General features: G+C 41.8%; 1 protein-coding gene across 1 annotated transcript in view; it reads left to right on the forward strand.

The window, feature by feature from the left end:
• Positions 1–1842: 1842 nt before the first annotated feature.
• The window catches only part of LOC116675656 (anoctamin-1-like), a gene marked incomplete at its 5' end in the record, with an annotated part of 32865 nt that continues 19090 nt past the window's right edge, over positions 1843–15617 (forward strand). Inside the window, 5 exons of the mRNA XM_032507291.1 lie at positions 1843–1897; positions 3082–3133; positions 4916–4969; positions 8388–8443; positions 9219–9260. Of these exons, the coding sequence (XP_032363182.1) occupies positions 1843–1897; positions 3082–3133; positions 4916–4969; positions 8388–8443; positions 9219–9260 (259 nt within the window). The remainder of the gene's footprint in view (positions 1898–3081; positions 3134–4915; positions 4970–8387; positions 8444–9218; positions 9261–15617) is intronic.

Raw genomic sequence — 15617 nt, forward strand, 5'->3', positions numbered from 1 at the left:
TTTCACCTCTAAACAAATCACCATCTAAACAAAGGCAACGCAGTTTTAGCCACTCAGACAGCACAGACAGGGAACTACAGAGGTGCACAATGGACTAAAACATCATGACAGGAAGGCTGAAGCGTGACGCTCTCCTGCAGCATTCTGCTGAAGCTCCCATCTCTCAGCTTTCTCTCCCCGAAGGAAACACACGCAGCTAGCTGGAATCACAAAAGTCATTTACGTTTCCCAAGTGTGGAAGATTATGACAATGGCTAGATGAAGCATTTGATTACAGACAGACATCATGCCTTCACAGACTCATCCGGTTCTGTCCAAACAAGTACAACAACTTTCAAAGGCAGTGATCAAGGCGGAGGAATGTCTTAGCATTACCATCAGCCTGCGGGATGTATGGAGGAGAGAGTGGGCAGTGTGCAGCTATATTTACAGCTCTGACTAACAGCTAGCAGGAGATCTCCCTCCACATCTTTTCCATCACCTAATCTTCATCCATTTTGAAAGCACTCCAGGCCAGTTCCCTGAGATGAAGCCTAGATGTAAATTACAGGCTATTTAAAATCAATCTGGCTCCATCTGACATGGTGTTTAATGCTTCTGCTATAGGCTAGTCTTGAGCTCAATCCTGTCACTTTCTGAGGGGAATGCTCAAGTCAATCCAGGACTAAATAGAGGATTATTTAACTTCAGATTAAAGCTGTCTGTCAGTGGAGGCACAGGGACCATCTGGACTGTTTCAGTGAAGGCCAACAAGCACCACCAGCAACACATGCATGACTGACAGGAGCTGCCACTCAGTCCTTGGATGAAATGGTTTCAGTGCACACACTTCCAAGTGCTCCTTCTGAATTGCATTCATGTACTGAGTCTGACTGGTCTGTTCAATTCTAAATTTTGTGTTGCACGACTAAAACAACTTTTGAACGTACACACGTTCCACCAAAACAAGTTCCTTCTCGGGGCTGATTGCAGCGGCACTGGGGTCTGTCTGATAGTGATTGGTTTAAAGAAATGCCAATAAACCAAAGCACTTTTTCTCCCATCCCGGGAACGCTGTGTGGACTAGCCAGACCCTCCTCCGCAGCGCTGTGGAGGAAGGCTTGGCAATGCGAACTGTCCTTCCAGTGACACTGTGCTACTCTACGGGCAAAATATACACATTTTTACAGAAATTCTCTATTTGAGTTTCAGCAATCAGCTGGATCCAGGTCGGTTCGCACCAGCAGCCTCTGAACACAAAAAAAAATATGATGTCTTTAATTTTTTTTTTACATATTTGTTCACCTTGCCCCACTGAATAGGGTTTTCCCTCATTGGGCATCAAGTTTTAAATCAATTTAAAAAAAATTAAAAATAAGGCATACAGCATGTCCTGAATGGCAGTAAAAGTCACCAATGATGCAAATCTCTGCTGCATATTAACTGCTTCTAAAGATTATTAGCAGGAGACAGGCTTGGCTGGTTGTGTAAAGCTTGTCCATGTCTCTCCCTTCATCTTTTTGTTGTGTAAATTGCAGCCTTCAATCAGTTCTAAAACATAATTACATAAGCTTCCATTTCACTGTGACTTCATTGTTATTGTACTTTTGATCCTACTTGTGGCGGTTCTTTTACAACGTGTCTTTAATCTCAGCTCTCTGTGTGCTAGATGGACAGCATTATATTAACAACATTATCACAACTGCGTGATAGGGCTTAACTTTGCAAAATTTAATTGTAAATATCCCACTAGCCTCTTACTTTTTTCCATTTTTACTCTAAGGTCAAATATGTTCACTATCATTCTGCACTCTTTTGCGGATCTGCAACTAAAACTAGACCTGTTGTCTTCTTTGTTGCCAGATTTGATCTGTCGGACAGGGACAAGTTCTTTGACAGCAAGACCAGGAGCTCAATAGTAAGTATTGGTTTCAATAGATGACGTGTTCTAAGGTGGCTCCTTCAGGAAGCTTCATAAGAAGTTTCATTCAGCCCAGTGGCAGCATTTTTGTGATATGTCGAATTTGGCGGAAGCTCAGTGGTTAGCACTTCTGCGTCACAGCAAGAAGGTTGTGGGTATGAATCCAGGTCGTTCCGGGCCTTTCTGTGTGGAGTTTGCATGTTCTCCGTGGGGTTTCCTCCGGGTGCTCTGGTTTCTTCCCACCATAAAGACATGCATGCTAGGACTACAGTTGAAAATGTACCAATTGGCTAACACTGGTGCAGTTATAGAAATGTTGATTAATGTGCATTAATCAATCTACTATTTATGGTTATAAAGTCCACTTTGTCTTTTTTCAACCTGGAACCTAGTTCCCAATGTTTTGTGTCTAAATAACTGATGGGAACAACAATCTTTGAAATTGGTCCAATATTATGACAACCTTGGCGATCGGCAGCTGTGAAACAAGCTACAGTGTAATGTTAATGGGCAATTGTGCACCTTCAATTTACATCCACTTAGACGAACAGGCTCAGATTATTGTTCTAAGTGTCTGACAACATGGAAAGGATCCTTTCAAAGGTAGACACTTTTGTTAAAGAGTCAGAACCTATGAACAGCTCCTATATCGCCATCGCCAGACCCACCAGACTCCTTTTAAATAAACTGTAATTTTGTTAAAGCAAAACACGCTTTGTTCAAAGTCCGCAACAACAACTAAACAAAACTCATTCTCCCTCTTACATTTCACCTGTACTACTATACAAGTAAATATTTAGCTCATTCTCCTCAAGTTTGATCACAATACGATATATGATTCTTTAGACGATATGATATTTGCTGATATCGTAAGTCTGTTACAATACGATTTCAATTTGATCATACAGGATTCATAAGATTCATGAGATTATGAGACTCGATAAAATAGTTGACATGTTATAATGACTGACATTTAAATTAATTATCTTAATTTATAGGGCATTTTCAGATGATCTCGATATTTTCATTGGATCGAAATATTGTAATGGGATCATTGAACCGTTATATCGATGTATCGCACACCCCCTACCCTACCTTCTCATCTGCATTCTCTGATTCTAAAACTGAACCTGTTTAGTTAAATATGAGTTTTTTTATTTAACATGTTGTTGTATCCTTAGGTCTATGAGGTACTGAAGAGGACTAGATGCACCAGAGCCAAATATTCCATGGGTAAGACCTCCTGCCTGTTTCTCTACTACAACAGAAAAATCAATATGCAATTATTCTCCTCAAATTCTAGTGTAATTATCCCCAGAGAAGATTGCAGGGTGTGCCGTCGTGGTCTTTGAGCAACATGTCCCCAACTCTCCAACTAATGAATGGATTAGCTTGGAATGGATTGAATTTTGATGTTGATGACCATCTGAAGCCATCCTGTGTCTCAGTCCCGGCCGTGACCCGGGGGTTTTCCTTGTGTTTTTCCGCCACTGGCTTTACATGCAAAGCGCTCATGCCTGTTCTCCCTGTTGATATGAGCGGGGAAGAATGGGGAGAATGATGGGAGTAAGTCTACCTCAGGTACAGTAGGTGGCGCTCCGCAACTGACAGCTGATCAGAACAATGCTTTATCTTCCGTCTTTGTCAAAATCTTCCGTCTTTGTCCTAGCATCCGTCCTGAAATGGGTCTCCTTGGGAGCCCTTGCCAAAGGTTTAAAGTGTGTGTAGTTGCTGTTGTTTTTGGCGCCGTTGCTTACAAGTGCTTTTTTATGTTTCCTGGTCAAAAACCAATGCAGCGGTGCTGGGCACCGATTTCAATACTTTTTAGGCACCGACCGAATTGCGTCCTTAGTATTGAGTATCAAAAAATGCCTCGTTATTCAATACCAAATTTCAATACCTAAGGTGTTAATCTCATCAGTAAGCCAATAAGCACGCAGCATGTTTCTAACAAGATCTAGTAATTTCGGGGATGAGTCTTACGTAGTAGGAGCTGAAAAACGAATGAAAGATTTGTGCCGTAATGTGTAATTTTGTCATTCATTTTTGTTAAAATGGATTTTATAAAATTTGTATCAAAAGAAGTATTGTTCAGAAACCGTTATCAAAATCACAGTATTGGTAGGGAAAATGTTTGAAAAGATATCCCTAGGTATGAGAGGACTATTTTCTTTTGTTAAGGTGACTGGTGTAAGGTGTCTGAGAACTCTGAATATAATCGGGTTTCATAATGCATATAAACGCAGTGTATGTTTTCACATCCCCTGTGTCTTCCTGTCTGTCTCTGTCTATTTCTGTGTCTGTCTCTCTGTGTCTATGTCTCTGTCTTTGTCTTTCTTTCTGTCTCTTTGTGTCTGTGTCAATGTCTGTGTCTGTCTTTCTGTGTGTCTGTCTCTCTGTGTCTGTGTCTATGTCTCTGTACATCTCTCTGTGTCTCTGTCTGTCTCTGTGTCTGTGTAAATGTCTGTCTTTGTGTCTGTGTCTGTGTCTCTGTCTCTCTGTCTTTGTCTTTGTCTCTGTCTGTCGTGATGTCTGTCTCTCTGTGTTTGTGTCTATTTCTGTCTCTTATTCTGCACGTCTCTCTGTGTCTCTGTCTGTCTCTCTGTGTCTGTGTATATGTTTCTCTGTGTCTCTGTGTCTCTGTCTTTGTCTGTGTCTGTCGTGCTGTTTGTCTCTCTGTGTTTGTCTCTGTTTCTGTCTCTTTCTCTGTATGTCTCTTTTTGTCTCTGTCTATCTCTCTGTGTCTGTGTATATGTCTGTCTGTGGCTGTGTCTGTGTCTCTGTCTTTGTCTTTGTCTGTCGTGCTGTCTGTCTTTCTGTGTCTATATCTCTGTCTTTGTACGTCTTCCCTGTGTCTATGTCTGTCTCGCTGTCTGTCTCTCTGTGTCTGTTTCTGTCTCTTTCTCTGTGCGTCTCCCGTGTCTCTGTCTGTCTCTCTGTGCCTGTGGCGCTCCTCACTCCTGATTTGCTGCTCATCATCCACACCTGTCTTCCACCAACTGCAACGACCTCCAGCATATCGATCCCGGTCATTCAAAGACTCAACGGCAGATGGTTCAGTGAACCGTGGTACTTACACTTCAGGCCGCTCCTCGTTCCAAGCATCGGGGCTTTTGTGCATAAACGAAGCCTGTTCTGCAGGGTCACTCTCCTCTGCCTGCCTGTTTCTGCCTGCATCCCTTCAGCCAGCGCAGCAAACCACTTGAATCCTGCTCACCCATCTGCCTCGCTCCAGCATCTTCAGCCATCACCCCTTGCTACCAACGCTCTGCTTCTGCTAGCAGCCTCCCCCCTCATCCAGCCTCCTATCCTCTTTTTCACTTATCTACTCCTGATACTTAGTCTGCGTTTGAGTCTTTCTGTGAAGACATATCATCCTCAGCTAGAATTTAAATTCCCTCTTGACCCTTTACACAAATGAACAATACATTTGCTGCGCAGAGTCATGACTCAGAGAGAAAGAAGCTTATCAAGCACAGGGATGCAACCTTTCTGTCATCCAAGTACAGCGTTCACGCTGCACAGTACAGTGTTGACTGAAAGTGACGGATAACTGGTGAGAGTAGTCATTATTGCCCAGGGTTCAGTCTCTTTAGTCATGCGGTTTAAGTCAGTTGTAGAAAATGTAATAAATGTGTTCAGATTTGTTTTTGAGGCGGGAAAAAAAACTAAAATAAATAGGGGAAACTGAAAAAAGGCGTTTTGTAAGAGCCAAGAAAGCCCAAGGACTGGTAGAGAAATCAAGATGTCAAGTCACAAACACTATCACAGAATATTCAAATGTACAGTATCATAATAATAAGAATAACAATAATAATGTATACTTTATAAAATTACAATTTACACTCTGTTGTTACTACACACATTACACACAGGCCTGAATTACGCACACATGCTCAGTACCTATACATGCACTAAATTGAGAGATGTCAGAGTGGGGGGGGGGGGGGTGCCCATGGAAAGGCACCTTTTGAAGTTGGGGGTTCAGTGCCTTGCTCAAGAGCACCTTGGCAGTGCCCAGGAGGTGAACTTGCACCTCTCCATCTACCTACTTAGTCGAGCGTAAACATTTGCTCTTCTGGTTCTTTAGCACACTTCACTTAAAATACATTGCCTGCAAAATTCGTATGATTATGAAATGTCTGGCACGTGCTCTTGTTTTAATCATGCCCCATGTTACCCTGGCATTTTTTAAAGTAGTAGTATCAAATATGATCAAGTTTATGGCAATAATTCCGATTTACCACTCACATTATTCATGCCAGACCGGCTCAGACGCTCTAAGTTGTTTTGGCTGCGGCTCAACAGGGGCGCCAGCACCAGGAGTTTTAAAGTGGGATGGCATGGGGAGGGGCAGTTATTTATTTATTTATTTTTTTTATTTTTATTTTTTTTTAATCAGAATACAGCATAGAAAATCTGCTTAGAAATATAGGAAATTTTGGATAGTATAGAACAACACAATGTAATTTATCACATTTATCATTAGTGTCACTTGTTTTTATTTTCAACATGCTGTGTATGAAAATACAATCTACATTTTCTATGGGCTCTTAAGGCAACGATTTGGATAGTTGTCATGGAAACAGTAATTGGTCATGAGACAAGGGCTGAGAAGATTCTTTATTTACAGAACCATACAACAATCAAGTGAAATACACTTACAATAAACTTGCCTCAAACTTCTACACAGTTTTCAGATAATAGGAAATCAAACGTATAATAACATATAACAATAATGTGACAAACACAATTTATTTCTTAAAGCAACAAGTGCTCCATAGTGAGTTCAATATGTTTCAACTTCTAAACTGGCCTCAACATTGCAACAAAGTACACAGTTGTGTACAATGTGTGTTTAAAGTATATATCCATTAACCAAAGTGACACTAATCTGATCCAATGGAAATCAAGTTTGTCAGGCACTCTAGCTTAATGGATTGGGGTGGCACCAGGAGGGAAGGTGCCACCCTTGGGCACCCTCTAGACCCACCCCTGCAGCTCAAGAGGTAGAGCTGTCGTCCTTTCATGCTAAGGCTTTGTGAGGGTACAACCCCTGTCTCCTTCTGTCCTCCAAGTTCAACTTTAAGTCCAAGTTGCTTTCAAGGTATTCTACAGTACTGCATCCTAGTTCTTAGGATGTGCTCCCCTGCCGTGCCCTGCTACGCCATCAACTACTACAACTACTATTTCCAGTCATAGTTCCATTATCTTTATTGGGACTGTTATTGCCACTGTTCATCACACCCCCAACCGTCACCAGACACCACCTACCAAGAGCCTGGGTCTGTCCGAGGTTTCTTCCTAAAAGGAAGTTTTCTCTCTCCACTGTCGCGCTAAATGCATGCTCTTGGGGGAATAACTGGAATTGTTGGGGTTTTGTAAATGAGTGGTCTAGACCTATTCTATCTGTAAAGTGTCTTGAGATAACTATTGTTATGATTTGATACCATAAATAAAATTGAATTGAAAAATTGAATTGAATTAAATGCGGAGGTGAAATTTCACTAAGTTGTGCTCTGTTGTATACTGTATATGGGTGTGTTTGGTACTGTAGTGTCTCTAGCAACCCATCTCCATGTGGTCTCCTCCTAACAGCGGCTTGAGGAAGTTTACACACCCAGGCTATAGTTGATTAAAAAGAGGAATAAAAAACATCTTTTGGAAAATGATCTTAGTGCCTTTTAATTAAAAAAATTGGGAAAATCCAACCTTTTAAGGACACCAATTTTCTTTTGTGAATGAATAATGATTGTAAATGAATAAGTGTTCTTCCTTACAATACAGGGGGCATAAGTATACACCCCCCTAGGTTAAATTCCCATAGAGGCAGGCCAATTTTTATTTTTAAAGGCCAGTTATTACATGTATCCAGGATACTATGCACGCTGATAAAGTTCCCTTTGCCTTTGGAATTAAAATACCCCCCCCCCCCATCCATAAGATCATCTCTCAATGCAAATCAAACCAGCTATTAAGCCAACTGAAATAACACATTCTTTTTAATTAAGGCATTAAAATCAATTTCCAAAAGATGTTTTTTTTTTAGTCCTCTTTTCAATCAACTTTAGCATGGGTGTGTAAACTTTCTCAAGCCACTGAATGTAATGTGTGTAATGGGATGTCCTGTGATCTGTCCGTCCCGGGATGTCCCAGGATATCTCATCACTGGGAGAATGTCATCTCCTGGCCGCATCCCTGTGGTCATGATGATGTTAAAGCACACCTTCTAGTGTAATATTTTGGTTATACATGACCAACAGTTACCAACATAATAAAACAACATAAAATAAGAGACATAACATAGTCATGTTGTGGGGCAGATTTGCTCAATGGTTGGGTGGCTTTGGGTGTTTCGTGGTTTTAACTGGCTCTGCTATTTGCTCTGTCCTGCCAGTGGGGCAAGTGAAGATGTTCTTCATGTAATTCTTCTTCAGTGTAATTCTAATTAACACGTGTGTGTGTGTGTGTGTGTGTGTTCCTACAGGGATAACCAGTCTGCTAGCCAATGGTGTCTATACATCTGCTTATCCTCTGCATGACGTGAGTGTCACCATCACACCTCATGGCCGCCTCTCCCTTACTGGCCTGAGAACTGTTGATACATTTTATATACCGAGAGAATTATTCCAATTTAGAGCTTCTGATACAAAAATGTCCAAAGCATCTGCTGCTTGTAGTCTAGAATCGATGTGAACTAATCCTATTTGTGACAAGAATGTCTCTCGGCGTTCTCTCAGGTCTCATATTTCTGTGTTGAATTAAAGGCATCATTGAGTGGCCTATATCAGGGTTTTCGCTGGATCTCACAAAGTCTAAAAGTATTACATTTCAAAATCAGACTTTTAGGGCTTAAAAAGTCTTAAATTAGCTGAAGTATTGTGTTCTAGGTCTGAAATCAATTTCAAATCATTCTTAATGATTTACTTTAACTTAATAATGTTCTTACTTCCATGTAACCCTACCTCTAATGCTCATGGTAATGCTTTAGAATGAATAATTTTTGATTCCATAGTGTTAGTAGTTCTTTCTTTCGCTAGTCCAAATATAATTTGTTGTATTTTGACTACAAATGAGACCAACAAGCAACTTATATTGCAGCCACTCAGCTTTCATGTTATTGCCACAAGTCTTTTTCGGATTGTACCACAGACATAAAGCAGATTTTATTCTTCAGCTATGGGGGACTACAAGTTTAGCGATACCTAGCTTGAAAAAGCTGAATGTAGCGCTTGGTTATAGCCAGTTGCTAACAATGTATTTAAAGCCTGCTGCTCCCGCTATATACATGATAAACAAAGTGCATTTGTTGTTACAGGGAGACATCGAGGGGGTGAATGCAGAACCTAACGACAGGAAGGTAGGTAGAGCGGATCCACCAATCAATAAATTGAATCAGATGTCACCAAACCAACACTTTCACTAAACAACACTGTCATTAAGATAAATGTCTCAATTCAAATGTGTTTTGCATGGCTTGTCCTCTTCTTCGTCTTAAAAGCAGCACAGCATTATTTATGTAAGTGACTCAAACATGTGACTCAATTAGTTAAAAAAAAAGTAAAAAAGGACGACAGATTGCCATGCTAACATGATAGCATTTGTGCATTTCTGAGCCTTTACCTCCTACTGTACAAAAAATGAACCAGGCAATTGGAAATAAAATAAAAGCTCATGCTGAGTCTGAAGTCATCTCCTCCCCTGCTAACACTCTCCATAATTATACTGTAGGCTGTGTGTCACTAAGGCAACAGCCTAATAATCCCTCCTCTGTTCTCAGGCATCAGAAAACCTTTAGCTCGGTGCTTTCAAGAGCCTCCACAGCAACATACTTTTGATACATATATTACAATCCCACGTTTACATGTTTAGGAAATAGGATTTACTCGACTGTAGTGATGACTACATGTTTAGTCTCTGGCCCCATTTCCATCTGGGATTAACCTCCATCCTGAGTGATGCGATCACAAGTGGACAGCTCTAAGTACAGCCGGGAATGCACCCAGGATGCGTTGAGACCCCATTCAGGCCCTATTCTTTTAGCAACATGCACGTGAAGGGGTCCTGATCCATTTTCAGGACCCACCTACTCAACTGTGCAGAACTACGTTCTCATTCAGTGTAGGGCTGGGCAATATATCAATATTAAATCGATAGATATGTGAGGCTAGATATTGCCTTAGATTTTGGATATTGTAATTGTTGTAAAAAGTGTTGTTTTAAAAGCTTAACAAACTTTTACAATGAGGAAATGTTGGGTCTTTATCAGCAGTAGTGTAACACGACGCCTACGTATAAGCGGACATGAAATGGTAAAATATAAGCAGATGTGATATATACACTAAATTTCAAACGACAGAGATTCAGTCAGAAGCTACAAACGTACAGAGAGCTGAACACACTGAGACTTCTAAAAACGTCTCTCTCTCCTGCACAGGTCCGGCGGCCGCCAGTAGACATCCTTATTGTTAGGTTCATAAAATGTACATGTTGCATACTGTAACACCGCAGAGAAAGGTTTTGTCCTTTAGGCAGCGCTATTTTAGTCGTCGCACATTTGTAATGAACGATTTATGTGAGAATAGCCTAACAACTGAAATGTACTCTTAACACACAACCAGTGTATATGCAAACAGAAAGTGAGTATATTTATTTGCATATATTGTAGATCGGGGAAGTGAGATCAGATAACAATATGTGTGATCACAGCCAATAATAATATGTGGAGACACAGTCTCTTGTACGTGCATGGCTTTCCACTTGTGAACGGATCCCCATCAGATCGGATATTAAAATAAGAACAGGGCCTCGGTCCCCAAGCCCAATCTGATCTGCCATGTGGACACTCCTCTGGGCCTGCTTCCTGTGATAAATGCCTTCAGCTGCAGCCTCGCTGCTCTGCCTGTGAACGGAGTGTGATTGTGTGTGAAAAACCATTTCCCAGGGACTTATGTATGCGCATGTTGCCTACTACTGGAACAGAGCTAGACTAAGTCAGCTGTTAGGTAATCATTGTAATGACCATCGCATACAGTGGACAGCAAGGATTTGCATATGTATTGCACTGGGGAACACACACACACACCCACATCAAGGTTGTTTTGTTTATCATTCAGCATTCTTCACAGTCCTAAATTTACCACATATCTTAAATAATACTAGAATGAATACCGCAATAAATTCTAATTGGCTCAAATGTCGTCACCAAACACCCCAAAGTCAACTAAATTTGCTGCAGGTGGTTATGAGATAAGCTTCACCTGCCTGTGTTACTGTTACACCCCATAGTGGCATTTTGCTGTAACTTAAAAATTATTTTAACAATACTAAAGGGTTGTCAGTGCCTTCCAAAACAACCTTAATGACTTTCGAAAAACCCACCTTTATGGTTAGGTTTGGGCATCTAAACCTTGGTTAAAGACAAAGATCTTGATTAAAGTAAACCGGCTGTTCTCATGAACCATTTGTAGATATTATCACGAAAAGTAATGCACTGTACTTTGTATGTATTCCACGTATTCATTACTGCACAAACCACATTGACAGCTGCTGTAGAGAGCGCTCTGGTCTGGGTAGGTGGATGGGTTTTAGGACCCATCCACCCCGACCTCCTACCTAGCAAGCAGGGGATGCGGAGTCCGAGTTTGTGTCCCGGAAAAAGTCAAGGGGACAACACAAGACTTTTACCCAGGAAACAGGTGTTCCTGTCCCAGGAGTACTAGTTAAGGGGCCTGCTGTTTTTAAAATGTCTAGTTAAGATTAGAAAACAAAAATTGTAGTTTGGCTTAAAACTAACAACAATTTTTTGTAATCTTAACTTGTCACCTTGGTGCCTTAACTTACCTGTCGTTGCCGCAGGACTCAACTGTCACAGCCTAAAATTATTTCACCTATTTTTAATTTAATCTTAGTCTTGTGCCAAATGTCCTTGTTAGATTTTAGTCATATTTATTCATTCACTTATGTTTTTTTGTTAGTCATGTTTAGTCAAAACATTTTAGTCTTTATTCAAATATATTATTTCTAAGATTATTTCTGATAACCATTTCAGTCAAATAGCGTTTAACACATGTCCCTTGTTTCACTGACACATGTTAGATAAGAGCCAGGGCCCCAGGGCTCTACAGCACCTTGTTACACAGACACATGTTAGATTAAAGCCAGGGCTCCTGGGCTCTACAGCAGCTTGTTTCACAGACACATGTTAGATAAGAGCCAGGGCTCCTGGGCTCTACAGCACCTTGTTACACAGACACATGTTAGATAAAAGCCAGGGCCCCTGGGCTCTACAGCAGCTTGTTTCACAGACACATGTTAGATAAGAGCTAGGGCTCCTGGGCTCTACAGCACCTTGTTACACTGACACATGTTAAATAAGAGCCAGGGCTCCTGGGCTCTACAGCACCTTGTTACACAGACACATGTTAGATAAGAGCCAGGGCTCCTGGGCTCTACAGCACCTTGTTACACAGACATATGTTAGATGAGAGCCAGGGCTCCTGGGCTCCACAGCACCTTGTTTCACAGACACATGTTAGATGAGAGCCAGGGCTCCTGGGCTCTACAGCACCTTGTTACACAGACACATGTTAGATAAGAGCCAGGGCTCCTGGGCTCTAAAGCACCTTGTTTCACAGACACATGTTAGATGAGAGCCAGGGCTCCTGGGCTCTACAGCACCTTGTTTCACAGACACATGATAGATAAGAGCTAGGGCTCCTGGGCTCTACAGCACCTTGTTACACTGACACATGTTAAATAAGAGCCAGGGCTCCTGGGCTCTACAGCACCTTGTTACACAGACATATGTTAGATGAGAGCCAGGGCTCCTGGGCTCTACAGCACCTTGTTTCACAGACACATGTTAGATAAGAGCCAGGGATCCTGGGCTCTACAGCACCTTGTTACACAGACACATGTTAGATAAGAGCCAGGGCTCCTGGGCTCTACAGCACCTTGTTTCACAGACACATGTTAGATGAGAGCCAGGGCTCCTGGGCTCTACAGCACCTTGTTTCACAGACACATGTTAGATGAGAGCCAGGGCTCCTGGGCTCTACAGCACCTTGTTACACAGACACATGTTAGATAAGAGCCAGGGCTCCTGGGCTCTACAGCACCTTGTTTCACATACACATGTTAGATGAGAGCTAGGGCTCCTGGGCTCTACAGCACCTTGTTTCACAGACACATGTTAGATAAGAGCCAGGGATCCTGGGCTCTACAGCACCTTGTTTCACAGACACATGTTAGATAAAAGCCAGGGCCCCTGGGCTCTACAGCAGCTTGTTTCCCAGACACATGTTAGATAAGAGCTAGGGCTCCTGGGCTCTACAGCACCTTGTTACACAGACACATGTTAGATAAGAGCCAGGACTCCTGGGCTCTACAGCACCTTGTTACACAGACATATGTTAGATAGGAGCCAGGGCCCCTGGGCTCTACAGCACCTTGTTTTGTTGACAGCAGTTGCATACATCTGCAAGCTTTACCAGGACTCCTCCACTCCACCTTCTCCAGCCGGATGAACCGGCTTCCTCTCTCCCCCGCCACATCACTACCTGGATGTGTGACAGCTGGATTAATAAAAGGGGACACGCCAAATCTTTAGATGAGCCGCAGCCGAGCCGCGCCTGATTGAACCGCGGCGCTCCAAACAGGCACTGCACTAGTACTTCGCATAATGAAAAAGTAGAGATGAAAGACAGATTTTAGTTTAGTTTTTATTTTTTGCAAAACATTTTAGTCTTGTCATTTTCGTCAATAATAATGCATGTTAATTTAGTCTTAGTCAGCATTTTGGGACATTGGTGCAGTTTTGTCATCATCACATTTAGTCTCGTCTGACGAAATTAACACTACTCTGAAACAACCGCCACCTCAAGGTGCTCTGTCAACCCGTGCTCACTCCGAACTCGTAAAATACTGACGCTTGGGCAATGGCTTTCAGCGTCAGATACGACGTAAAAAGCACCCTTCAGCATCAGTGTAGAACGCACCGGGCAGAGCACCATCTACGCGGTGCTTTAAAATGGTATAGTTTTATGAGACAAAGGTAGCGAGTTGTAGTAAAGCTTGAAATTCCACGTAGGGAAGTTGGTTGGGTGGGGTTGATGGGTCAAACAACCCACCCACCCAGGAGACCAGTGTTTGTGTCCCGTGTATCACTTTTCCAAACGCATCTGGCGTGAACACACCTTTTTTAAGCCCAACCACCATCTTTTACCTTCATCAAAAGTGGCGTCAACAGTCCCGACACAGAGCATTTGGATAAATCACGTTTAGATGTGGATCTAAAGGAGACTTTTAGCGTCAGTAACTACGGCAAAGGCACCTGACCAAGCGTCCCTATTTAACGCGATGGGAGTGAGAATGCGATGGTTCTGTACCCGGCTCACTTTCACGTTTTCTCAGCTAAACATAACTCTCCTGTGACCGTTCATCAGGTGACCAGTTGGCCGTCGCCTAATTCTGTAAAATGTCACAGGGACCTGTTCATGAGAAAGCGTTGCAGGAAACCAGTGTTGAGGAGCAAAGGTGGTGTTCCAGTGGGGATTGGGGGGGACATGTCTGGTTTCATTTTTTGTTGGTTCTGGTTTGATTAACACCCTAAGGCAGTGTTCTCTAACGCCAAATCCAGGAAAGAGATACTCTGAGGTCACCTTGAGTTATAACTACGCACTTCTAACAAAAGCTTCGCAAGTGCAGCCGGCAGCGAGAGCTTTATGACAGCAGCCCTCCAGTTGGAGAAGCTGCTGTTACTGTATTGAACTCCTCAATACGGTAACGTTATTAAAGGTATTTTGTTACTTTCCACTTCTGCCTCTCTCTTCTCTTACTTGGCTGCCTAAACCTCCATTTGTCTCAGTTTGAATGCAAACGTGCAAATGAAGGGAACTATCTCAGTTTTTCAAAATAACCACGTGCGTGTAAACAGGGCCTCAGTGTCTGCACCGTCACTGCAGTTGGGGAATGACTGTTGCGGCACTTTCTACACATATATATATATATACATATATAGTTGTGACATCACAATTGTATGGAAGTCCTGACAGCTCGTTTAAAGGCACAATTGCCTCCTTTATATTAAAAAAAAACTACATGGAAATCTTACTTTTTACAATATGGAACCTTTCTGTTTATGCCTCATGCACTTCCTGCACGTGTGTCACATTAAAAGCCAGTTTTTGCAGTTATAAGGCGTTTTATTGTGAAACCAATGTGCAGGACATTAATTGGCAATGCAGTAGCTCAACACTGGAGCTCAAACAGCTAATAGATTAGTCGATCAAAACAAAAATAACCAGCAACACTTTTTATAATCAACTAATTGTTTTGGTAATTCTTTAAAGCAAACATAGCAAAACCTCACTGATTCCAGCCTCTGGTGTCTACATGTTGTGCTTTTTTTCACTATGTTATAGACCAAACCAATAATCAATTTATTGAGAAAATAATCACTAGGTTAAGGTAATAAAGACAACCATTGCTGGGTACACCCGTACAACACTTATAAGCCCCTAGGGGGTTTCTTAATCTCACCTCATCTTTATTATATATTATTGCATTTTCTTGGGTTACTGTTGTCTTTATTTTATTGTGAAAATGACAAATTCAAACACTGATAAAAGAGTAATTTGAGGGTGGAAACACTGTTCCAATTTGTCAAGACAAACAGGTAAACATGGAGGAAATATTGAGTGAATGAATAATTTTT

The sequence above is a fragment of the Etheostoma spectabile genome, unplaced genomic scaffold (assembly GCF_008692095.1).
Source record: "Etheostoma spectabile isolate EspeVRDwgs_2016 unplaced genomic scaffold, UIUC_Espe_1.0 scaffold00002093, whole genome shotgun sequence".
Classification (NCBI taxonomy): Eukaryota; Metazoa; Chordata; class Actinopteri; order Perciformes; family Percidae; genus Etheostoma; species Etheostoma spectabile.